This window comes from Aegilops tauschii, chromosome 3 (assembly GCF_002575655.3).
Source record: "Aegilops tauschii subsp. strangulata cultivar AL8/78 chromosome 3, Aet v6.0, whole genome shotgun sequence".
Taxonomy (NCBI): Eukaryota; Viridiplantae; Streptophyta; class Magnoliopsida; order Poales; family Poaceae; genus Aegilops; species Aegilops tauschii.
In genome coordinates, this window is record NC_053037.3 from 51,400,607 (window position 1) to 51,428,168 (window position 27,562).

At 44.4% G+C, this 27,562-nt stretch overlaps 1 protein-coding gene and 1 non-coding gene across 2 annotated transcripts; both read left to right on the forward strand.

Moving 5' to 3' along the window:
- Nucleotides 1-11,442: 11,442 nt before the first annotated feature.
- LOC109777595 (uncharacterized) lies at nucleotides 11,443-13,162 on the forward strand. Its single transcript, XM_020336211.4, has 2 exons — nucleotides 11,443-12,375; nucleotides 12,690-13,162. Exons 1-2 carry the CDS (start codon nucleotides 11,698-11,700, stop codon nucleotides 12,990-12,992), a joined length of 981 nt encoding a protein of 326 aa, XP_020191800.1. The 5' UTR covers nucleotides 11,443-11,697; the 3' UTR covers nucleotides 12,993-13,162.
- Nucleotides 13,163-13,343: 181 nt separating this feature from the next.
- On the forward strand, nucleotides 13,344-13,415 carry TRNAC-GCA (transfer RNA cysteine (anticodon GCA)). The gene has a single exon. It is a non-coding gene; the product is annotated as a tRNA-Cys (tRNA).
- The last annotated feature ends 14,147 nt before the right edge of the window (nucleotides 13,416-27,562 follow it).

Sequence of the window (27,562 nt, forward strand, 5' to 3'; positions counted from 1 at the left end):
TTGATGTAGAAGCCCTCCGTGATCGATTCCCCCTTCGGCGGAGCGCCGGAAAAGGCCCCAAGATGGGATCTCATGGGTACAGGAGGTTGCGGCGGTGGAAATAGGGTTTCGTGGTGCTCCTGGATGTTTTCGGGGTACATGGGTGTATATATAGGAGTAAGAAGTAGGTCGGTGGACCTGCAAGGGGCCCATGAGGGTGGGGGCGTGCCGGGGGGGGGGGGGGGGCAGGCGCGCCTCCCTGCCTTGTGGCCTCCTCGCTTCTTTCTTGATGTCCACTCCAAGTCCTCTGGATCACGTTTGTTCCGAAAATCCCTCTCCCTAAGGTTTCATTCCGTTTGGATTCTGTTTGATATTCCTTTTCTGCAAAACACTGAAATAGGCAAAAAAAACAGCAAGTTGCATCGGGCCTTGGGTTCGTAGGTTAGTCCCAAAAATAATATTAAATTTTATAATAAAGCCCATTAAACATCCAAAACAGATAATATAATAGCATGGAACAATCAAAAATTATAGATACGTTGGAGACGTATCAAGCATCCCCAAGCTTAATTCCTGCTCGTCCTCGAGTAGATAAATGATAAAAACAGAATTTTTGATGTGGAATGCTACCTAGCATATTTCTGAATGTAATTTTCTTTATTGTGGCATGAATGTTCAGATCCGAAAGATTCAAGATAAAAGTTTAACATTGACATAAAAATAATAATACTTCAAGCATACTAACTAAGCAATCATGTCTTCTCAAGATAACCAAAGAAAGTTCATCCCTACAAAATCATATAGTTTGGTCATGCTCCATTTTCGTCACACGAGAATGCTCTAATCATGCACAACCCCGATGACAAGCCAAGCAATTGTTTCATACTTTAGTAATCCCAAACTTTTTTCAACTTTCACGCAATACATGAGCGTGAGCCATGGATATAGCACTATGGGTGGAATAGAATATAATGATGGGGGTTATGTGGAGAAGACAAAAAAGGAGAAAGTCTCACAATGATCCAGCTAATCAACGGGCTAGGGAGATGCCCATCAATTTATGTCAATGCAAGGAGTAGGGATTGCCATGCAACGGATGCACTAGAGCTATAAATGTATAAAAGCTCAACAAAAGAAACTAAGTGGGTCTGCATCCAACTTGCTTGCTCACGAAGACCTAGGGCATTTGAGGAAGCCCATTGTTGGAATATACAAGCCAAGTTCTATAATGAAAAATTCCCACTAGTATCTGAAAATGACAAAACAAGAGACTCTCTATCATAAAGATCATAGTGCTACTTTGAAGCACAAGTGTGGAAAAAGGATAGTAGCATTGTCCCTTTTTATTTCTTTTTATTTCTTTTTTTTGGGCCCCCTTTTTTTATTTGGCCTTTTTTTTGGGACAATGCTCTATTAATGATGATCATCACACTTCTATTTATTTATAACTCAATGATTACAACTCGATTCTAGAACAAAATATGACTCTATATGAATGCCTCCGGCGGTGTACCGGGATGGGCAATGAATCAAGAGTGACATGTATGCAATAATATGCATGGTGGCCTTGCCACAAATACGATGTCAACTACATGATCATGCAAGGCAATATGACAATGATGAAGCGCGTCATAATAAATGAAACGGTGGAAATTTGCATGGCAATATATCTCGGAATGGCTATGGAAATGCCATAATAGGTAGGTATGATGGCTGTTTTGAGGAAGATATAAGGAGGTTTATGTGTGATAGAGCGTATCGTATCACGGGGTTTGGATGCACCGGCGAAGTTTGCACCAACTCTCAAGGTGAGAAAGGGCAATGCACGGTACCGAAGAGGCTAGCAATGATGGAAAGGTGAGAGTGCGTATAATCCATGGACTCAATATTAGTCATAAAGAACTCACATACTTATTGCAAAAATCTACAAGTCATCAAAAACCAAGCACTACGCGCATGCTCCTAGGGGGATAGATTGGTAGGAAAAGACCATCGCTCGTCCCCGACCGCCACTCATAAGGATGACAATCAAAGAACACCTCATGTTTCAAATTTGTTACACAACGTTTACCATACGTGCATGCTACGGGACTTGCAAACTTCAACACAAGTATTTCTCAAATTCACAACTACTCAACTAGCACAAATTTAATATCACTATCTCCATATCTCAAAACAATCATCAAGTATCAAACTTCTCTTGGTATTCAATGCACTTATATGAAAGTTTTTATTATATCCATCTTGGATGCCAATCATATTAGGACTAATTTTATAGCCAAAGCAAATAACCATGTTGTTCCAAAAGACTCTCAAAATAATATAAGTGAGGCATGAGAGATCAATAATTTCTATAAAATAAAACCACCACCGTGCTCTAAAAGATATAAGTGAAGCACTAGAGCAAAATTATTTAGCTCAAAAGATATAAGTGAAGCACATAGAGTATTCTAATAAATTCCAATTCATGCGTGTCTCTCCCAAAAGGTTTGTACAGCAAGGATGATTGTGGTTTACTAAAAAGCAAAGACTCAAATCATACAAGACGCTCCAAGAAAAACACATATCATGTGATGAATAAAAATATAGCATCAAGTAAAGTTACCGATAGATGAAGACGAAAAAGGGGATGCCTTCCGGGGCATCCCGAAGCTTAGGCTTTTGGTTGTCCTTGGATTTTACCTTGGGGTGACTTGGGCATCCCCAACCTTAGGCTCTTGCCACTCCTTGTTCCATAATCCATCAAATCTTTACCCAAAAACTTGAAAACTTCACAACACAAAACTCAACAGAAAATCTCATGAGCTCCGTTAGCAAAAGAAAACAAACCACCACTTCAAGGTACTGTAATAAACTCATTCTTTATTTACATTGGTGTTAACCTACTGTATTCCAACTTCTCTATGATTCATAACCTCCGATACTAGCTATAGATTCATCATAATAAGCAAACAACACACGAAAAACAGAATCTGTCAAAAACAGAACAGTCTGTAGTAATCTGTATCAAACGTATTCTTCTGGAACTCGAAAAATTCTGAAATAAACTTATGGACGTGAGTAATTTATCTATTAATCATCTGCAAAAAGAATCAACTAAATAGCACTCTCCAGTAAAAAGCTGTAGCAAATCTCGTGAGCGCTAAAGTTTCTGTTTTTTACAGCAAGATCAAAAAAACTTCACCCAAGTCTTCCCAAAGGTTCTACTTGGCACAAACACTAATTAAAACATGAAAACACATCTAACCAGAGGCTATATCAAATACTTATTACTAAACAGAACCAAAAAGCAAGAAAAAAAATAAAATTGGGTTGCCTCCCAACAAGCGCTATCGTTTAACGCCCCTAGCTAGGCATAAAGGCAAGTATAGATCTAGGTATTATCATCTTTGGCATGCAATCCATAAGTGGCTCTCATAATAGATTCATAAGGTAATTTTATTTTCTTTCTAGGAAAGTGTTTCATGCCTTTCAGAAATTCTAATATTCCCTTCTTTCATATCAATAATTGCACCAATCGTTTTAAGGAAAGGTCTACCAAGAATAATAGGACATGAAGGATTGCAATCTATATCAAGGACAATGAAATATACGGGCACATAATTCCTATTTGCAACAATAAGAACATCATTAATTCTTCCCATAGTTTTCTTAATGGTGAAATCCGTAAGGTGCAAGTTTAAAGAACAATCATCAAATTCACGGAAACCTAACACATCACACAAAGTTTTTGAAATCGTGGAAACACTAGCAACCAAATCACACAAAGCATAGAATTCATGATCTTTAATTTTAATTTTAATAGTAGGTTCCCACTCATCATAAAGTTTTCTAGGGATAGAAACTTCTAATTCAAGCTTTTCTTCATAAGATTGCATTAGAGCATCAACGATATGTTTGGTAAAAGCTTTATTTTGACTATAAGCATGCGGAGAATTTAGCACGGATTGCAACAAGGAAATACAATCTATTAAAGAACAATTATCATAATTAAATTCCTTGAAATCCAAAATAGTGGGTTCATTGCTATGTAAAGTTTTGACCTCTTCAATCCCACTTTTACCAATTTTTGCATCAAGATCTAAAAACTCCGAATCATTGGGACGCCTTTTAACTAAAGTTGACTCATCTCTGTTGGGGAACGTAGTAATAATTCAAAATTTTCCTACGTATCACCAAGATCAATCTAGGAGATGCTAGCAACGAGAGAGAGGGAGTGCATCTTCATACCCTTGAAGATCGCTAAACGGAAGCGTTACAAGAACGCGGTTGATGGGGTCGTACTCGCGGCGATTCAAATCGCGGAAGATCCGATCTAGCGCCGAACGGACGGCGCCTCCGCGTTCAACACACGTACAGCCCGGGGACGTCTCCTCCTTCTTGATCCATCAAGGGGAGAGGAGAAGTTGAGGAAGGACTCCGGCAGCACGACGGCGTGGTGGTGGAGCTTGTGGTATTCCTGCTGGGCTTCGCCAAGCTCTACGGAGGAGAAGGAAGAGTTGGAGGAGGGAGGGGCTGCGCCAGGGAAGGGGTGCGGCTGCCCTCTCTCTCCCTCACTATATATAGGGGGAAGGGGGTGGAGGAGGCGCCCTAGGTTTCCCTAGGGGAGGGGTGGCGGCCACAGGGGAAACCCTAGATGGGTTTGGGCGCCCCCACCCCTAGGAAACTTGCCCCCCAAGCCGGGAGGGGCGGCTGCCCTAGGGGAGGCGCCGCCACCTCTCCAAGTTACGTGAGAGGGGTTGGGAGGGGCGCACAGCCCCTTAGTGGGCTGGTGTGCCCCCTCCCCTTGGCCCATAAGGCCCCCCAACGCTTGCCGGGGCCTCCGAAACACCTTTCGGTCACGCTGGTCGTCACCCGGTACTCCCAGAACAATTCCGGACTCCAATACCCTTCGTCCAATATATCGATCTTCACCTCCGGACCATTCCGGAGTTCCTCGTCACGTCCGGGATCTCATCCGGGACTCCGAACAACCTTCGGTAACCACATAGTATTTCCCATAACAACTCTAGCGTCACCGAACCTTAAGTGTGTAGACCCTACGGGTTCGGGAACCATGCAGACATGACCGAGACAACCTCCGGCCAATAACCAATAGCGGGATCTGGATACCCATATTGGCTCCCACATGTTCCATGATGATCTCATCAGATGAACCACGATGTTGGGGATTCAATCAATCCCATATACAATTCCCTTTGTCTATCGGTATGTTACTTGCCCGAGATTCGATCGTCGGTATCCCCATACCTCGTTCAATCTCGTTACCGGCAAGTCTCTTTACTCGTTACGTAACGCATGATCCCGCGACTAACTCCTTAGTCACATTGAGCTCATTATGATGATGCATTACCGAGTGGGCCCGGAGATACCTCCCCGTCATACGGAGTGACAAATCCCAGTCTCGATTCGTGCCAACTCAACAGATACTTTCGGAGATACCTGTAGTGCACCTTTATAGCCACCCAGTTACGTTGTGACGTTTGGTACACCCAAAGCATTCCTACGGTATCCGGGAGTTGCACAATCTCATGGTCTAAGGAAATGATACTTGACATTAGAAAAGCTCTTAGCAAACGAACTACACGATCTTGTGCTATGCTTAGGATTGGGTCTTGTCCATCACATCATTCTCCTAATGATGTGATCCCGTTATCAGTGACATCCAATGTCCATGGTTAGGAAACCATAACCATCTATTGATCAACGAGCTAGTCAACTAGAGGCTTATTAGGGACATGTTGTGGTCTATGTATTCACACATGTATTACGGTTTCCAGTTAATACAATTATAGCATGAACAATAGACAATTATCATGAACAAGGAAATACAATAATAACAATTTTATTATTGCCTCTAGGGCATATTTCCAACAATCTCCAGTCCCATCATTATCAACATTCATATTGCAAAACAAAGATTTAATAGGAGACACATCAATCACTTTTAGATCTTCATCCCTATTATCATAAAAACTAGAAGAACACGCTTTTACAAAGCAATCTTTCTTAGCACGCATCCTAGCGGTTCTTTGTTTGCACTCATCAATGGAAATTCTCATAGCTTTGAGAGACTCATTGATATCATGCTTAGGTGGAATAGATCTAACTTTCAAAGAATCAACATCAAGAGAAATTCTATCCACGTTCCTAGCCAATTCATCAATCTTAGGCAATTTTTCTTCAAGCAAAGCATTGAAATTATTTTGAGAAATCATAAATTCTTTAACACTAGTCTCGAAATCAGAGGGCGTCTTATTAAAATTTCCATACGAGTTGTTGTAGGAATTACTATAATTATTAGAGGAATTACTAGGGTACGGCCTAGGATTAAAGTTTCCTCTATTAGCGTTGTTACCAAAATTGTTCCTACCAACAAAATTCACATCCATAGATTCATTATTATTCTCAATCAAAGTAGACAAAGGCATACCATTGGGATCAGAAGAAACACTCTTATTAGACAACAATTTCATAAGTTCATCCATCTTTCCACTCAAAACATTAATCTCTTCAATTGCATGCACCTTTTTACTAGTAGATCTTTCAGTGTGCCATTGAGAATAATTAACCATAATATTATCTAGGAGTTTAGTAGCTTCTCCTAAGGTGATTTCCATAAAAGTGCCTCCCGCGGCCGAATCTAAAAGATTTCTAGAAGCAAAATTCAATCCGGGATAAAACTTTTGTATAATCATCCATAAATTCAAACCATGTGTAGGGCAATTACGTATCATTAATTTCATCCTCTCCCAAGCTTGTGCAACATGTTCATGATCAAGTTGCTTAAAATTCATAATATCGTTTCTAAGAGAGATGATCTTAACGGGAGGAAAATACTTAGAGATAAAAGCATCTTTGCACTTATTCCATGAATCAATACTATTTTTAGGCAAAGACGAAAACCAAGTTTTAGCACGATCTCTAAGTAAAAAGGAAATAGCTTCAATTTAACAATATCATTATCCACATCTTTCTTCTTTTGCATATCACATAAATCAAGAAAGCTGTTTAGATGGGTAGCGGCATCTTCACTAGGAAGGCCGGCGAATTGATCTTTCATGACAAGATTCAACAAAGCAGCATTGATTTCACAAGATTCAGCATCGGTAATAGGAGCAATCGGGGTGCTAAGAAAATCATTGGTGTTGGTATAGAAAAAGTCACACAATTTAGTATTATCTTGAGCCATCGTGACAAGCAAGCAGTACAACACAAAAGCACACAAGAAGCGAGCGAAAAAGAGGCGAACGGAAAGAGAGGGCGAATAAAATGACAAGGGTGAAGTGGGGGAGAGGAAAACGAGAGACGAATGTCAAATAATGTAATGCGAGGGATAAGAGTTTGTGATGGGTACTTGGCATGTCTTGACTTGTGCGTAGACTCCCCGGCAACGGCGCCAGAAATCCTTCTTGCTACCTCTTGAACATGCGTTGGTTTTCCCTTGAAGAGGAAAGGGTGATGCAGCAAAGTAGCGTAAGTATTTCCCTCAGTTTTTGAGAACCAAGGTATCAATCCAGTAGGAGGCCACACGCAAGTCCCTCGTACCTACACAAACAAATAAGAAACTTGCAACCAACGCGATAAAGGGGTTGTCAATCCCTTCATGGCCACTCGCAAAAGTGAGATCTGGTAGAGATGATAAGATAATATTTTTGGTATTTTTATGATAAAGATTAAAAGTAAAGATTGCAAAATAAACGGCGACAGAAATAGCTAGTTGATGGGAGATTAATATGATGGAAAATAGACCCGGGGGCCATAGGTTTCACTAGTGGCTTCTCTCAAAATAGTATAAGTATTACGGTGGGTGAACAAATTACTGTCGAGCAATTGATAGAAAAGTGCTTAGTTATGAGAATATCTAGGCATGATCATGTATATAGGCATCACGTCCGCGACAAGTAGACCGAAACGATTCTGCATCTACTACTATTACTCCACACATCGACCGCTATCCAACATGCATATAAAGTATTAAGTTCATAAGAACAGAGTAACGCATTAGGCAAGATGACATGATGTAGAGGGATAAAATCACGCAATATGATATAAACCCCATCTTTTTATCCTTGATGGCAACAATACAATACGTGCCTTGCTGCCTCTGCTGTCACTGGGAAAGGACACCGCAAGATTGAACCCAAAGCTAAGCGCTTCTCTCATTGCAAGAAAGATCAATCTAGTAGGTCAAACCAAACTGATAATTCGAAAACACTTGCAAAGATAACCACTAATACATAAAAGAATTCATAGAAGATTCAAATATTGTTCATAGATAATCTTGATCATAAACCCACAATTCATCGGATCTCGACAAACACACCGCAAAAAGAGTTACATCGCATAGATCTCCAAGAAGATCGAGGAGAACTTTGTATTGAGATCCAAAGAGAGAGAAGAAGACATCTAGCTAATAACTATGGACCCGAAGGTCTGAGGTAAACTACTCACACATCATCGGAGAGGCTATGGTGTTGATGTAGAAGCCCTCCATGATCGATTCCCCCTCCGGCGGAGCGCCGGAAAAGGCCCCAAGATGGGATCTCATGGGTACAGAAGGTTACGGCGGTGGAAATAGGGTTTCATGGTGCTCCTGGATGTTTTCGGGGTACATGGTTATATATAGGAGGAAGAAGTAGGTCGGTGGAGCTGCGAGGGGCCCACGAGGGTGGGGGGCGCGCCCGGGGGGCAGACGCGCCTCCCTGCCTCGTGGCCTCCTCGCTTCTTTCTTGACGTCCACTCCAAGTCCTCTGGATCACGTTTGTTCCGAAAATCACTCTCCCGAAGGTTTCATTACGTTTGGATTCCGTTTGATATTCCTTTTTTGCGAAACACTGAAATAGGCAAAAAAACAGCAATTTGCACTGGGCCTTGGGTTAGTAGGTTAGTCCCAAAAATAATATAAAAGTGTATAATAAAGCCCATTAAACATCCAAAACAGATAATATAACAGCATGGAACAATAAAAAATTATAGATACGTTGGAGACGTATCAAGCATCCCCAAGCTTAATTCCTGCTCGTCCTCGAGTAGGTAAATGATAAAAACAGAATTTTTGATGTGGAATGCTACCTAGCATATTTCTCAATGTAATTTTATTTATTGTGGCATAAATGTTCAAATCCGAGAGATTCAAGATAAAAGTTTAATATTGACATAAAAATAATAATATTTTAAGCATACTAACTAAGCAATCATGTCTTCTCAAAATAACATGGCCAAAGAAAGTTCATCCCTACAAAATCATATAGTTTGGTCATGCTCCATTTTCGTCACACAAGAATGCTCTCATCATGCACAACCCCGATGACAAGCCAAGCAATTGTTTCATACTTTAGTAATCTTAAACTTTTTTCAACTTTCACGCAATACATGAGCGTGAGCCATGGATATAGCACTATGGGTGGAATAGAATATAATGATAGGGGTTATGTGGAGAAGACAAAAAAGGAGAAAGTCTCACATTGACGCGGCTAATCAACGGGCTAGGGAGATGCCCATCAATTGATGTCAATGGAAGGAGTAGGGATTGCCATGCAATGGATGCACTAGAGCTATAAATGTATGAAAGCTCAACAAAAGAAACTAAGTGGGTGTGCATCCAACTTGCTTGCTCACGAAAACCTAGGGCATTTGAGGAAGCCCATTTTTGAATATACAAGCCAAGTTCTATAATGAAAAATTCCCAGTAGTATCTGAAAATGACAAAACAAGAGACTCTCTATCATAAAGATCATGGTGCTACTTTGAAGCTCAAGTGTGGAAAAAGGATGGTAGCATTGTCCCTTTTTATTTATTTTTATTTCTTTTTTTTTGGCCCCCTTTTTTTATTTGGCCTTTCTCTTTTTTTATTTGGGACAATGCTCTATTAATGATGATCATCACACTTCTATTTATTTACAACTCAATGATTACAACTCGATACTAGAACAAAATATGACTCTATATGAATGCCTCCGGCGGTGTAATGGGATGGGCAATGAATCAAGAGTGACATGTATGAAATAATATGCATGGTGGCCTTGCCACAAATACGATGTCAACTACATGATCATTCAAGGCAATATGACAATGATGAAGCGCGTCATAATAAACGAAACGGTGGAAAATTGCATGACAATATATCTCGGAATGGCTATGGAAATGCCATAATAGGTAGGTATGGTGACTGTTTTGAGGAAGATATAAGGAGGTTTATGTGTGGTAGAGTGTATCGTATCACGGGGTTTGGATGCACCGGCGAAGTTTGCACCAACTCTCAAGGTGAGAAAGGGCTATCACGGTACCGAAGAGGCTAGCAATGATGGAAAGGTGAGAGTGCGTATAATCCATGAACTCGACATTAGTCATAAAGAACTCACATACTTATTGTAAAAAATCTACAAGTCATCAAAAACCAAGCACTACGCGCATGCACCTAGGGGGATAGATTGGTAGGAAAAGACCATTGCTCGTCCCCGACCGCCATTCATAAGGATGACAATCAAAGAACACCTCATGTTTCAAATTTGTTACACAACGTTTACCATACGTGCATGCTACGGGACTTGCAAACTTCAACACAAGTATTTCTCAAATTCACAACTACTCAACTAGCACAACTTTAATATCACTATCTCCATATCTCAAAACAATCATCAAGTATCAAACTTCTCTTAGTATTCAATGCACTTATATGAAAGTTTAAATTATATCCATCTTGGATGCCAATCATATTAGGACTAATTTTATAGTCAAAGCAAATTACCATGCTGTTCTAAAAGACTCTCAAAATAATATTAGGACTAATTTCTTGACGTCCACTCCAAGTTCTCTGGATCACGTTTGTTCCGAAAATCAATCTCCCGAAGGTTTCATTCCGTTTGGATTCCGTTTGATATTTCTTTTCTGCAAAACACTGAAATAGGCAAAAAAACAGCAATTTGCACTGGGCCTTGGGTTAGTAGGTTAGTCCCAAAAATAATATAAAAGTGTATAATAAAGTCCATCAAACATCCAAAATAGATAATATAATAGCATGGAACAAATAAAAATTATAGATACGTTGGAGACTTATCACGCCGTTGTACGCTAGGTTTGGGGCCGGTCCTTTTCTCTAATGATGTCTGAAATATAATAAATGAGCTTCGGTTTGTATGAAAATCATCCGGTTTGCATATAATTCGTCTAAAACCTGGCTTGAAATGTATGCGTATAGCTTTGAATGGCCGACCCCCGGACTGGTCTCCTCATCCGCGCTGTTCACTTTGTGGGGCAGCGTTGGAGGATGCCCTAAAGAAATATCGAACCGGCGGATGATCGCGTGGCAGGCGAGGAAAAACCAGTCAATTTTGTAGAAGATTGACCCAAGATTACATCCAATTTCGTACTAAAAAAAAGCAGAGCATTCCATGGTCACTCCTCCATACTCTGCATCCCCATCTGAGTCGCATTCTAGTCAGCTTTTCTCTCCCAACTCTCTCTAGAAGCAGCAGAAACGATCCAGTCGACACACTTGAACCAACCATGCTTGCATGCTCACCTACCTCTACCTGGAATAACATCACAAAGTACACTAGTAGTTAAGCAACAAAACCTAATACTACTATTGGACGGGAACAAGCAGACACACAGACTATAAGACGCACGTCGAGGCAGACAGACATCGCAGAAGAAGCAGAGCTTGACAGAGCTGAGCAGAGCGAGAGAGAGACAGACAGACACATAGAGAGAGCAATGGGGTTCGGCGTGGTGTCCCTCCTCAACGCGGTGTTCCGCCGGGCCTTCACCTCGGCCGGCCTCCGGCCAAGCTCCGTCGCCGTCGACGCCGACACCACGCTCCACTTCTGGGCGCACCCCTCCCTCCTCTCCTCCCCCGACGCCGAATCCAAGCAGCAGCGGGGGCGGCGGCCGGTGGTGGTGCTGATCCACGGCTTCGGCCCGGACCCGACGTGGCAGTGGGCGGCGCAGGCGGGCCCGCTGTCCAAGCACTTCGACCTCATCGTGCCCACGCTGCTCTTCTTCGGCGCGTCCACCACGCGGGCCCCGGGCCGCTCCGACGCGTTCCAGGCGGCCGCCATCGCCCAGCTCCTCGCCAGCGACAGCCTCGTCGGCGGGGAGGGGCGCGTCGTGCACGTGGTGGGCACCAGCTACGGCGGGCTGGTGGCGTACCACCTGGCGCGGGCGCTGCAGCAGGGAGGAGGGGCGTGGACGGTGGGGAAGGTGGCGGTGTGCAGCTCGGACCTGGCCAAGGGGCCCGAGGACGACCGGGCGCTGGCGGCCAAGGGCGGCGTGGCGGACGTGACGGAGCTGATGGTGCCGGCGGACACCAAGGCGCTGCGGCGGCTGATGGACATCTGCGCCCACGGCCCGCCCAAGTACCTCCCCGAGTGCCTCGCCCGCGACCTCCTCCGGGTACGTACGAACTCCCACGTCACACTGAGGCCATGCATACGTGATACGTGGGTAACACTTCAATTGGAAAGGTAGGAGTAGTGTGCATCATTCGCCGCCATGATTAAAAAGCTAAGAAAATGATGGATCGCCCCAACGATTTGGTGGCGAATCACATCTGCCACCGACCGATCAGTTGGTGGAGAATGTGCGTGTGTGACACAGCAAGCATGCATGTAGCCACGATAAAATATCAAGTTAGAGTAGGGGTACTAGTACTAGATTGCAACTAATTGATTAACAATTAACCAAAGTACGTACGCTTTATTGTGCAGAAGTGCTTCGCCGTCCAGAGAGAGGGGAAGATCGAGCTGATCAAGGGGATCGCCTCCGGGCACGGCTTCCAGATCACCCCTCTCCCTCAGGAGGTGCTGATCGTGTGGGGCGAGTTCGACCAGATCTTCCCGGTGGCCAAGGCGCACAAGGTGAAGGAGAAGCTCGGCGAGAAGGCGACGGTGAGGATCATCCCCAACACGGGCCACCTGCCGCAGCAGGAGGACTCCAAGCTCTTCAACCAGATCCTCCTCGACTTCCTCCTCCCTCCGCCTTCCTCCTCCAATGGCAACGCCGCCAAATAGTAGTAGCTAGCTAGAGAGGCTGCCGCTTGATTTCATGCAGGTGTGTCACGTATGTGGTGTAAGTGGCACTGTGGCAGCACTGCCGCTTGATCGGTACGAGACTCTTTCGTCTTTATTTTACTTTGAAATGAGAGGATCAGTACGTATTGACAGTTTGAGTGTCATGCATATATCCGCCGGCATCTGGTCTTCTCTCATTTCATGTCGAGTTCTTCTTGGGTTGGACTTGGAGCACGTGATTTCGAACATACGTTGCACGTTGGCCGTAGTTAAGTAAGCTCAGGTGTGGTGTAAAAGATTATCCGCTACTTATCCAGTGACTAGAGTGACGTAAGAAACTTTTCATCAAATGGGTCCATAGCTCAGTGGTAGAGCAATTGACTGCAGATCAATAGGTCACCGGTTCGAACCCGGTTGGGCCCTCTTGTTTCTGTATTTTTTTGTTCTTTTTTTTTCAAGGCCGCCGAACCAAGGGGTAAACTTAAAATCGGTAAAAAAAATCTGTGTGTGAGACTCGTATAACATTTTCTTCACGGCCCAACTCCCCACCCACCCACCCACACAAAGCACTCATGAATTTAGCACATACGATTTCATTCATGGACGATTTCCCGGCCCAACCAGTTTATTTCACAGATAGGGACGGAAAATTGGTCACACTACGACTTAGTACATATAGAACATTAAAACTTAACTAAACATATAACTAAACTACACTAGTAGAAAAGAGGGCTTTTGTCCCGGTTGGTAAGGGCCTTTAGTCCCGGTTTTTGAACCGGGACTAAAGGGTCGTTACTAATGCCTCCCCCCTTTAGTCCCGGTTCTTACACGAACCGGGACTAAAGGCTGTCCACGTGGATGCAGCCTGGAGCTCCACCTTTAGTCCCGGTTGGTGTTACCAACCGGGACTAAAGAAAATTTTATGATTTTTTTATTGAAAAAAATTTTTGCGAATTTTTTTTTTTATTTTCAAATTTCTGAATTATTTTAACCTCTAATCTCTAATCACCACTCCTCATCACTGCTCAATTTATCCTCTAATCTCTAATCACCACCCCTCATCACTGCTCAATTTATCCTCTAATCTCTAATCACCCCTCATCATTCCAAATCATCTAACTTCCCGGACGGTCACCCATCCTCTCACTACTCCAGCCTGACCACGCTTAACTTCCGGGTTCTATTCTCCCTCGTTTCCAAGTATGCACTTGTTGTTTTCCTGACAATAGTAAGATGTCAATTCTATTAACCCTCAGGAATTTAGCTTGAGCATGAAGTGACACATTTCACTGTTTGAGTTTGAAACTATTGTTTTAAAAAACAATAATTATTTAGTAACACTAATATTTCTGGAATAATTAGTTCGACCATTGTTTGACCACTGTTTGACCACAGTTTGACCAGATTTGACCAAAATTCAAAAAAACTGAAATAATTATTTAGTAACACTAATATTCTAGAATAATTAGTTTGACCATTGTTTGACCATAGTTTGACCACAATTTCAAAAAAAATTGAATTTTTTTGCCTCTCCAGATCTTAAAAGCCCCGTATCTTTTTTCTGTTAGGTTTTTGAGGATTTTGAAAATGTTTAACGAGGTTCCCCCGGTTAAATTCGGATGTAACTTTTCGAGTGGATGATTTTTCATATTAAAAACTTTTTCATCCGAGTTCGTATGCAAAAGTTATGCCCATTGTTACAAATTCTGGAGAGATTTTGCAAATAAAGTCGAAATTCATATTTGTTAATTTTCCCAACAACTAGACCACATATCACATGGGAAACTTATTTTATTTTATTTTTTTGACATTTCCATCATTTTCTTTTGTTTTTTCTAAAACTGAAAAGGCGGTCCGGGGGGGGTAGAGTTTGATGGGCCCTTTAGTACCGGTTCGTGCCATGAACCGGTACTAATGCCTCAAAGTCCATTAGTACCGGTTGGTGGCACCAACCAGGACTAAAGGACTAACCTTTAGTCCCGATTGGTGCCACCAACCGGTACTAATGGGCATCGCACCCTTTAGTCCCGGTTCGTGGCACCAACCGGGACTAAAGGGCCCAGGTGAACCGGGACTAATGCCTTAGCCGCACGAACCGGGACCAATGCTCACATTAGTCCCGGTTCGTGACTGAACCGGGACTAATGTGAATATTGCCCTGTGACGAAAGCCCTGTTTTGTACTAGTGCTAGTTGTTGAAACGATAATGGCAGCGGGACTAGCCGACGCTGAACGATGCGGCATTGGCCACCTCAGTCTCACGGAAGCGAGCCAAAGTGGCCTCGTCCCATGCTGGACTTGCGCGGGCGAGGACATTGTGGGCCAGGATGGAGCGGAAATAGGGCAGGGCGGCCTCATCCCATTCCGTCCATGCTTCGTTCCAGCATCCATCTTCCCAACAACCACCAAAGCACGGTTGAAGTTGGCCCTGAAGGAAATATGCCCTAGAGGCAATAATAAAGTTATTATTTATTTCCTTATATCATGATAAATGTTTATTATTCATGCTAGAATTGTATTAACCGGAAACATAATACATGTGTGAATACATAAACAAACAGAGTGTCACTAGTATGCCTCTACTTGACTAGCTCGTTAATTAAAGATGGTTATGTTTCCTAACCATAGACATGAGTTGTCATTTGATTAACGGGATCACATCATTAGGAGAATGATGTGATTGACTTGACCCATTCCGTTAGCTTAGCACTTGATCGTTTAGTATGTTGCTATTGCTTTCTTCATGACTTATACATGTTCCTATGACTATGAGATTATGAACCTCCCGTTTATCGGAGGAACACTTTGTCTGCTACCAAACGTCACAACGTAACTGGGTGATTATAAAGGTGCTCTACAGGTGTCTCCGAAAGGTACTTGTTGGGTTGGCGTATTTCGAGATTAGGATTTGTCACTCCGATTGTCGGAGAGGTATCTCTGGGCCCACTCGGTAATGCACATACTATAAGCCTTGCAAGCATTGTAACTAATGAGTTAGTTGTGGGATGATGTATTACGGAACGAGTAAAGAGACTTGCCGGTAACGAGATTGAACTAGGTATTGAGATACCGACGATCGAATCTCGGGCAAGTAACATACCGATGACAAAGGGAACAACGTATGTTGTTATGCGGTTTGACCGATAAAGATCTTCGTAGAATATGTGGGAGCCAATATGAGCATCCAGGTTCCGCTATTGGTTATTGACCGGAGACGTGTCTCGGTCATGTCTACATTGTTCTCGAACCCGTAGGGTCCGCACGCTTAAAGTTCAATGACGGTTATATTATGAGTTTATGTGTTTTGATGTACCAAAGGTAGTTAGGAGTCCCGAATGAGATCGGGGACATGACGAGGAGTCTCGAAATGGTCGAGACGTAAAGATCGATATATTGGACGACTATATTCGGACATCGGAAAGGTTCCGAGTGATTCGGGTATTTTTCGGAGTACCGGAGAGTTACGGGAATTCGCCGGGGAGTATATGGGCCTTATTGGGCTTTAGGGGAAACAGAGAGGAGAGGCTGCGCGCCCCCCCCCCCCCAAGGCCTGGTCCAAATTGGACTAGGGGGAGGGGCTGCGCCCCCTCCTTCCTTCTCTTCCCTCTCCCCTTTCCTTGACTCCTACTCCTACTACTTGGAAGGGGGGAATCCTACTCCCGGTGGGAGTAGGACTCCTCCTAGGGCGCGCCATAGAGAGGGCCGGCCCCTCCCCTCCTCCACTCCTTTATATACGGGGAGGGGGCACCCCTTGGAGACACAACAATTGATCATTGATCTTTTAGCCGTGTGTGATGCCCCCCTCCACCATAATCCACCTCCGTCATATCGTAGCGGTGCTTAGGCGAAGCCCTGCGTCGGTAGAACATCATCATCGTCACCACGCCGTCGTGCTGACGGAACTCTCCCACAAAGCTCGGCTAGATCGGAGTTCGAGGGACGTCATTGAGTTGAACGTGTGCTGAACTTGGAGGTGTCGTGCGTTCGATACTTGATCGGTCGGATCGTGAAGACGTACGACTACATCAACCGCGTTGTGCTAACACTTCCGCTTTCGGTCTAGGAGGGTACGTGGACACACTCTCCCCTCTCGTTGCTATGCATCACCGTGATCTTGTGTGTGCGTAGGAAATTTTTGAAATTACTACGTTCCCCAACAGTGGCATCCGAGCCTGGTTTTATGCGTTGATGTTATATGCACGAGTAGAACACAAGTGAGTTGTGGGCGATACAAGTCATACTGCTTACCAGCATGTCACACTTTGGTTCGGCGGTATTGTTGGATGAAGCGGCCCGGACCGACATTACGCGTACGCTTACGCGAGACTGGTTTTACCGCCGTGCTATGCACACAGGTGACTAGCGGGTGTCAGTTTCTCCAACTTTAATTGAACCGAGTGTGGCTACGCCCGGTCCTTAAGAAGGTTAAAACAGCACTAACTTGACGAACTATCGTCGTGGTTTTGATGTGTAGGTAAGAACGGTTCTTACTCAACCCGTAGCAGCCACGTAAAACTTGCAACAACAAAGTAGAGGACGTCTAACTTGTTTTTGCAGGGCATGTTGTGATGTGATATGTGAAGGAAATATGCCCTAGAGGCAATAATAAAGTATTATATATTTCCTTATATCATGATAAATGTTTATTATTCATGCTAGAATTGTATTAACCGAAAAAATAATACATGTGTGAATACATAGACAAACAGAGTGTCACTAGTATGCCTCTACTTGACTAGCTCGTTAATCAAAGATGGTTATGTTTCCTAGCCATAGACATGAGTTGTCATTTGATTAACGAGATCACCTCATTAGGAGAATGACGTGATTGACTTGACCCATTCCGTTAGCTTAGCACTCGATCGTTTAGTATGTTGCTATTGCTTTCTTCATGACTTATACATGTTCCTATGACTATGAGATTATGCAACTCCCGTTTACCTGAGGAACACTTTGTGTGCTACCAAACGTCACAACGTAAATGGGTGATTATAAAGGTGCTCTACAGGTGTCTCCAAAGGTACTTGTTGGGTTGGCGTATTTCGAGATTAGGATTTGTCACTCCGATTGTCGGAGAGGTATCTCTGGGCCCACTCGGTAATGCACATACTATAAGCCTTGCAAGCATTGTGACTAATGAGTTAGCTGCGGGATGCTGTATTACGAAACGAGTAAAGAGACTTGCCGGTAACGAGATTGAACTAGGTATCGAGATACCGACGATCAAATCTCGGGCAAGTAACATACCGGTGACAAAGGGAACAACGTATGTTGTTATGCGGTCTGACCGATAAAGATCTTCGTAGAATATGTGGGAGCCAATATGGGCATCCAGGTCCCGCTATTGGTTATTGACCGGAGACGTGTCTCGGTCATGTCTACATAGTTCTCGAACCCGTAGGGTCCGCACGCTTAACGTTACGATGACAGTTTTATTGAGTTTTGATGTACCGAAGGAGTTCGGAGTCCCGGATGAGATCGGGGATATGACGAGGAGTCTCGAAATGGTCGAGACGTAAAAATCGATATATTGGACGACTATATTCGGACTTCGGAAAGGTTCCGAGTGATTCGGATATTTTTCGGAGTACCGGGGAGTTACGGGAATTCGTATTGGGCCTTAATGGGCCATACGGGAAAGGAGAGAAAGGCCTCAAAAGGTGGCCGCACCCCTCCCCATGGTCTCGTCCGAATTGGACTAGGGAAGGGGGGCGCACCCTTCCTTCTTTCTCCTTCCCCCTTCCCTTCTCCTACTCCCACAAGGAAAGGAGGAGTCCTACTCCCGGTGGGAGTAGGACTCCCCCCTATGGCGCGCCTCTCCCCTTGGCCGGCTGCCTCCCCCTTGCTCCTTTATATACGGGGGCAGGGGGGCACCCCAGAGACACAACAATTGATCCTTGAGATCTCTTAGCCGTGTGCGGTGCCCCCCTCCACCATATTACACCTCGATAATACCGTTGCGGAGCTTAGGCGAAGCCCTGCGTCGGTGGAACATCATCATTGTCACCACGCCATCGTGCTGACGAAACTCTCCCTCAACACTCGGCTGGATCGGAGTTCGAGGGACGTCATCGAGCTAAACGTGTGTACAACTCGGAGGTGCCGTACGTTTGGTACTTGATCGGTCGGATCGTGAAGACGTACGACTACATCAACCGCGTTGTGATAACGCTTCCGCTGTCGGTCTACGAGGGTACGTGGACAACACTCTCCCCTCTCGTTGCTATGCATCACCATGATCTTGCGTGTGCATAGGAAATTTTTTGAAATTACTACGTTCCCCATCAATATGGTCAAGAAATGATGCTATACTTTATTATATGAGATGATCATGTTTTGTAACCGAGTTATCGGCAACTGGCAGGAGCCATATGGTTGTCGCTTTATTGTATGCAATGCAATCGCCCTGTAATTGCTTTATTTTATCACTAAGCGGTAGCGATAGTCATAGAAGCAATAGTTGGCGAGACGATAACGATGCTACGATGGAGATCAAGGTGTCGCGCCGGTGACGATGGTGATCATGACGGTGCTTCAGAGATGGAGATCACAAGCACAAGATGATGATGGCCATATCATATCACTTATATTGATTGCATGTGATGTTTATCTTTTATGCATCTTATCTTGCTTTGATTGACGGTAACATTATAAGATGATCTCTCACTAAATTTCAAGATAAAAGTGTTATCCCTGAGTATGCACCGTTGCCAAAGTTCGTCGTGCCCAGACACCACGTGATGATCGGGTGTGATAAGCTCTACGTCCATCTACAACGGGTGCAAGCCAGTTTTGCACACGCAGAATACTCAGGTTAAACTTGACGAGCCTAGCATATGCAGATATGGCCTCGGAACACTGAGACCGAAAGGTCGAGCGTGAATCATATAGTAGATATGATCAACATAGTGATGTTCACCATTGAAAGCTACTCCATTTCTCGTGATGATCGGTCATGGTTTAGTTGATATGGATCACGTGATCACTTAGATGATTAGAGGGATGTCTATCTAAGTGGGAGTTCTTAAGTAATATGATTAATTGAACTTTAATTTATCATGAACTTAGTCCTGGTAGTATTAGCATATCTATGTTGTAGATCAATAGCTCGCGATGTAGCCCCCCCGTTTATTTTGATATGATTCCTAGAACAAACTAAGTTGAAAGATGATAGTAGCAATGATGTGGACTTGTTCCATGATCCGAGGATTTTCCTCATTGTTGCATAGAAGAATTATGTCCTTGATGCACCGCTAGGTGACAGACCTATTGCAGGAGCAGATGCAGACGTTATGAACATTTTGACAAAAGCTCGGTATGATGACTACTTAATAGTTTAGTGCACCATGCTTTACGGCTTAGAACCGGGACTTCAAAAATGTTTTGAACGCCACGGAGCATATAAGATGTTCCAAGAGTTGAAATTGGTATTTCATACTCATGCCCGTGTCGAGAGGTATGAGACCTCTGACCGTACTTTGCCTACAAGATGAAGGAGAATAGCTCAACCAGTGAGCATGTGCTTAGATTGTGTGGGTACAACAATTGCTTGAATCAAGTGGGAGTTAATCTTCCAGATAAGATAGTAATTGACAGAATTCTCTAGTCACTATCACCAAGTTACTAGAACTTCGTGATGAACTATAATATGCAAGCGATGACGAAAGTAATTCCCGAGCTCTTCGCGATGCTGAAATCGATGAAGGTAGAAATCAAGAAAGAGCATCAAGTGTTGATGGTTAACAAGACCACTAGTTTCAAGTAAAGGGACAAAGGGAAGAAAGGGGAACTTCAAGAAGAACGGCAAGCAAGTTGCTGCTCAAGTGAAAAAGCCCAAGTCTAGACCTAAGCCTGAAACTGAGTGCTTCTACTGCAAAGGGACTGGTCTGTTGGGAATCGTAGCATAATTTAAAATTTTCCTACACTCACCAAGATGCATCTATGGAGTATACTAGCAACGAGGGGAAAGGAGTGCATCTACATACCCTTGTAGATCGCGAGCAGAAGCGTTCCAATGAACGTGGATGACGGAGTCGTACTCGCCGTGATCCAAATCACCGATGACCGAGTGCCGAACGGACGGCACCTCCGCGTTCAACACACGTACGGTGCAGCGACGTCTCCTCCTTCTTGATCCAGCAAGGGGGAAGGAGAGGTTGATGGAGATCCAGCAGCACAACGGCGTGGTGGTGGATGTAGCGGGTCTCGGCAGGGCTTCGCCGAGCTTCTGCGAGACGGAGAGGTGTAGCAGGGGAGGGGGGAGGCGCCCAAGGCTGTAGTTGTTGCTGCCCTCCCTCCCCCCCCTTTATATAGGCCCCCTGGGAGGGGGGGGCGCCGGCCGGGATCCCATCTAGGGTGGGGGCGGCGGCCATGGGGGGTGCCTTGCCCCCCAAGGCAAGTGGGAAGCCCCCCCACCCTAGGGTTCCCAACCCTAGGCGCATGGGGGGAGGCCCATGGGGGGGCGCCCAGCCCACTAGGGGCTGGTTCCCTTCCCACTTCAGCCCACGGGGCCCTCCGGGATAGGTGGCCCCACTCGGTGGACCCCTGGGACCCTTCCGGTGGTCCCGGTACAATACCGGTAACCCCCGAAACTTTCCCGGTGGCCGAAACTTGACTTCCTATATATAATTCTTCACCTCCGGACCATTCCGGAACCTCTCGTGACGTCCGGGATCTCAGCCGGGACTCCGAACAACTTTTGGGTTTCCGCATACACATATCTCTACAACCCTAGCGTCACCGAACCTTAAGTGTGTAGACCCTACGGGTTCGGGAGACATGCAGACATGACCGAGACGCCTCTCCGGTCAATAACCAACAGCGGGATCTGGATACCCATGTTGGCTCCCACATGTTCCACGATGATCTCATCGGATGAACCACGGTGTCGAGGATTCAATCAATCCCGTATGCAATACCCTTTGTCAATCGGTATGTTACTTGCCCGAGATTTGATCGTCGGTATCCCAATACCTTGTTCAATCTCGTTACCGGCAAGTCTCTTTACTCGTACCGCAATGCATGATCCCGTGACTAACGCCTTAGTCACATTGAGCTCATTATGATGATGCATTACCGAGTGGGCCCAGAGATACCTCTCCGTCACACGGAGTGACAAATCCCAGTCTCGATCCGTGCCAACCCAACAGACACTTTCGGAGATACCCGTAGTGCACCTTTATAGTCACCCAGTTACGTTGTGACGTTTGGCACACCCAAAGCACTCCTACGGTATCCGGGAGTTGCACGATCTCATGGTCTAAGGAAAAGATACTTGACATTGGAAAAGCTCTAGCAAACGAAACTACACGATCTTTTATGCTATGCTTAGGATTGGGTCCTGTCCATCACATCATTCTCCTAATGATGTGATCCCGTTATCAATGACATCCAATGTCCATAGTCAGGAAACCATGACTATCTGTTGATCAACGAGCTAGTCAACTAGAGGCTTACTAGGGACACGTTGTGGTCTATGTATTCACACATGTATTACGATTTTCGGACAATACAATTATAGCATGAATAATAGACAATTACCATGATCAAAGAAATATAATAATAACCATTTATTATTGCCTCTAGGGCATATTTCCAACAGTCTCCCACTTGCACTAGAGTCAATAATCTAGTTACATTGTGATGAATCGAACACCCATTGCGTCCTGGTGTTGATCATGTTTTGCTCTAGGGAGAGGTTTAGTCAATGGATCTGCTACATTCAGGTCCGTATGTACTTTACAAATATCTATGTCTCCAGTTTGAACACTTTCACGAATATAGTCGAAGCGACGCTTGATGTGCCTGGTCTTCCTGTGAAACCTGGGCTCCTTCGCAAGGGCAATAGCTCCAGTGTTGTCACAGAAGAGAGTCATCGGGCCCGACGCATTGGGAATCACCCCTAGGTCGGTAATGAACTCCTTCATCCAGACTGCTTCCTGTGCTGCCTCCGAGGCTGCCATGTACTCCGCTTCACATGTAGATCCCGCCACGATGCTTTGCTTGCAACTGCACCAGCTTATTGCTCCTCCATTCAAAATATACACGTATCCGGTATGTGACTTCGAGTCATCCAGATCTGTGTCGAAGCTAGCGTCGACGTAACCCTTTACGACGAGCTCTTCGTCACCTCCATAAACGAGAAACATATCCTTAGTCCTCTTCAGGTACTTCAGGATATTCTTGACCGTTGTCCAGTGTTCCATGCCGGGATTACTTTGGTACCTTCCTACCAAACTTACGGCAAGGTTTACATCAGGTCTGGTACACAGCATGGCATACATAATAGACCCTATGGCCGAGGCATAGGGGATGACACATCTTTTCTATATCTTCTGCCGTGGTCGGGCATTGAGCCGTGCTCAATTGCACACCTTGCAATACAGGCAAGAACCCCTTCTTGGACTGATCCATATTGAACTTCTTCAATATCTTGTCAAGGTATGTACTCTGTGAAAGACCAATGAGGCGTCTCGATCTATCTCTATAGATCTTGATGCCTAATATATAAGCAGCTTCTCCAAGGTCCTTCATTGAAAAACACTTATTCAAATAGGCCTTTATACTTTCCAAGAATTCTATATCATTTCCCATCAATAGTATGTCATCCACATATAATATGAGAAATGCTACAGAGCTCCCACTCACTTTCTTGTAAACACAGGCTTCTCCATAAGTCTGTGTAAACCCAAACGCTTTGATCATCTCATCAAAGCGAATGTTCCAACTCCGAGATGCTTGCACCAGCCCATAAATTGAGCGCTGGAGCTTGCATACTTTGTTCGCATTCTTAGGATCGACAAAACCTTCCGGCTGCATCATATACAACTCTTCTTAAGGAAGCCGTTAAGGAATGCCGTTTTGACGCCCATCTGCCATATCTCATAATCATAGTATGCGGCAATTGCTAACATGATTCGGACGGACTTCAGCTTCGCTACCGGTGAGAAAGTCTCATCGTAGTCAACCCCTTGAACTTGTCGATAACCCTTAGCGACAAGTCGAGCTTTGTAGATGGTCACATTACCATCCGCGTCTGTCTTCTTCTTAAAGATCCATTTGTTTTCTATGGCTCACCGCTCATCGGGCAAGTCAGTCAAAGTCCACACTTTGTTTTCATACATGGATTCTATCTCGGATTTCATGGCTTCTAGCCATTTGTCGGAATCCGGGCCCGCCATCGCTTCTTCATAGTTCGAAGGTTCACCGTTGTCTAACAACATGATTTCCAGGACAGGGTTGCCGTACCACTCTGGTGCGGAACGTGTCCTTGTGGACCTACGACGTTCAGTAACTTGATCTGAAGCTTCATGATCATCATCATTAACTTCCTCCCCAGTCGGTGTAGGCACCACAGGAACATTTTCCCGCGCTGCGCTACTTTCCGGTTCGGAAGGGGTGACTATCACCTCATCAAGTTCCACTTTCCTCCCACTCAATTCTTTCGAGAGAAACTCCTTCTCTAGAAAGGACCCGTTCTTGGCAACGAAGATCTTGCCTTCGGATCTGAGGTAGAAGGTATACCCAATAGTTTCCTTAGGGTATCCTATGAAGACGCATTTTTCCGACTTGGGTTCGAGCTTTTCAGGTTGAAGTTTCTTGACATAAGCATCGCATCCCCAAACTTTTAGAAACGACAGCTTAGGTTTCTTCCCAAACCATAATTCATACGGTGTCGTCTCAACGGATTTCGACGAAGCCCTATTTAAAGTGAATGCGGCAGTCTCTAAAGCATAGCCCCAAAATGAGAGCGGTAAATCGGTAAGAGACATCATAGATCGCACCATATCCAATAGAGTGCGATTACGACGTTCGGACACACCATTTCTCTGAGGTGTTCCAGGCGGCGTGAGTTGTGAAACTATTCCACATTTCCTTAAGTGTGTACCAAATTCGTGACTTAAATATTCTCCACCACGATCTGATCGTAAGAATTTTATTTTCCTGTCACGTTGATTCTCAACTTCACTCTGAAATTCCTTGAACTTTTCAAAGGTTTCAGACTTGTGTTTCATTAGGTAGACATACCCATATCTACTTAAATCATCAGTGAGAGTGAGAACATAACGATATCCTCCGCGAGCCTCAACACTCATTGGACCACACACATCGGTATGTATGATTTCCAATAAGTTGGTTGCTCGCTCCATTGTTCCGGAGAACGGAGTCTTGGTCATCTTACCCATGAGGCATGGTTCGCACGTGTCAAATGATTCGTAATCAAGAGACTCCAAAAGTCCATCTGCATGGAGCTTCTTCATGCGCTTGACACCAATGTGACCAAGGCGGCAGTGCCACAAGTATGTGGGACTATCGTTATCAACTTTACATCTTTTGGTATTCACACTATGAACATGTGTAACATCACGTTCGAGATTCATCAAAAATAAACCATTGACCAGCGGGGCATGACCATAAAACATATCTCTCAAATAAATAGAACAACCATTATTCTCGGATTTAAATGAGTAGCCATCTCGAATTAAGCGAGATCCAGATACAATGTTCATGCTCAAAGCTGGCACTAAATAACAATTATTGAGGTTTAAAACTAATCCCGTGGGTAGATGCAGAGGTAGCGTGCCGACGGCGATCACATCGACCTTGGAACCATTCCCGACGCGCATCGTCACCTCGTCCTTCGCCAGTCTCCGTTTATTCCGTAGTTCCTGCTTTGAGTTACAAATATGAGCAACCGCACCGGTATCAAATACCCAGGAGCTACTATGAGTACTCGTAAGGTACACATCAATTACATGTATATCACATATACCTTTGGTGTTGCCGGCCTTCTTCTTGTCCGCTAAGTATTTGGGGCAGTTCCGCTTACAGTGACCACTTCCCTTGCAATAAAAGCACTCAGTCTCGGGCTTGGGTCCATTCTTTGACTTCTTCCCGGTAACTGGTTTACCGGGCGCGGCAACTCCCTTGCCGTCCTTCTTGAAGTTCTTCTTACCCTTGCCCTTCTTGAACTTAGTGGTTTTATTCACCATCAACACTTGATGTTCTTTTCTGATCTCTACCTCAGCTGATTTCAGCATTGAATACACCTCAGGAATGGTCTTTTCCATCCCCTGCATATTGAAGTTCATCACAAAGCTCTTGTAGCTTGGTGGAAGCGACTGGAGGATTCTGTCAATGACCGCGTCATCCGGGAGATTGACTCCCAGCTGAGACAAGCGGTTATGCAACCCAGACATTCTGAGTATGTGCTCACTAACAGAACTATTCTCCTCCATTTTACAGCTGAAGAACTTGTCGGAGACATCATATCTCTCGACCCAGGCATGAGCTTGGAAAACCAATTTCAGCTCCTCGAACATCTCATATGCTCCATGTTTCTCAAAATGCTTTTGGAGACCCGGTTCTAAGCTATAAAGCATGCCGCACTGAACGAGGGAGTAATCATCAGCACGCTGCTGCCAAGCGTTCATAACGTCTTGGTTTTGTGGGATTGGTGCTTCACCTAGCGGTGCTTCTAGGACATAATCTTTCTTGGCTACTATGAGGATGATCCTCAGGTTCCGGACCCAGTCCGTATAGTTGCTGCCATCATCTTTCAGCTTGGTTTTCTCTAGGAACGCGTTGAAATTGAGGACAACATTGGCCATTTGATCTACAAGACATAGTGTAAAGATTTTAGACTAAGTTCATGATAATTAAGTTCATATAATCAAATTATTTAATGAACTCCCACTCAGATAGACATCCCTCTAGTCATCTAAGTGAAACATGATCCGAGTTAACTAGGCCGTGTCCGATCATCACGTGAGACGGACTAGTCAAGATCGGTGAACATCTCCATGTTGATCGTATCTTCTATACGACTCATGCTCGACCTTTCGGTCCTCCGTGTTCCGAGGCAATGTCTGTACATGCTAGGCTCGTCAAGTCAACCTAAGTGTATTGCGTGTGTTCCGAGGCCATGTCTGTACATGCTAGGCTCGTCAACACCCGTTGTATGCGAACGTTAGAATCTATCACACCCGATCATCATGTGGTGCTTCGAAACAACGAACCTTCGCAACGGTGCACAGTTAGGGTGAACACTTTCTTGAAATTATTATAAGGGATCATCTTACTTACTACCGTCATTCTAAGCAAATAAGATGCAAAAACATGATAAACATCACATGCAATCAAATACTGACATGATATGGCCAATATCATTATGCTCCTTTGATCTCCATCTTCGGGGCACCATGATCATCTTCGTCACTGGCATGACACCATGATCTCCATCATTGTGTCTTCATGAAGTCGTCACGCCAACGATTACTTCTACTTCTATGGCTAACGCGTTTAGCAACAAAGTAAAGTAAATTACATGGCGTTATTCAATGACACGCAGGTCATACAAAATAATAAAGACAACTCCTATGGCTCCTGCCGGTTGTCATGCTCATCGACATGCAAGTCGTGATTCCTATTACAAGAATATGATCAATCTCATACATCACATATATCATTCATCACATCTTCTGGCCATATCACATCACATAGCACTTGCTGCAAAAACAAGTTAGACGTCCTCTAATTGTTGTTGCAAGTTTTTACGTGGTTTGTAGGTT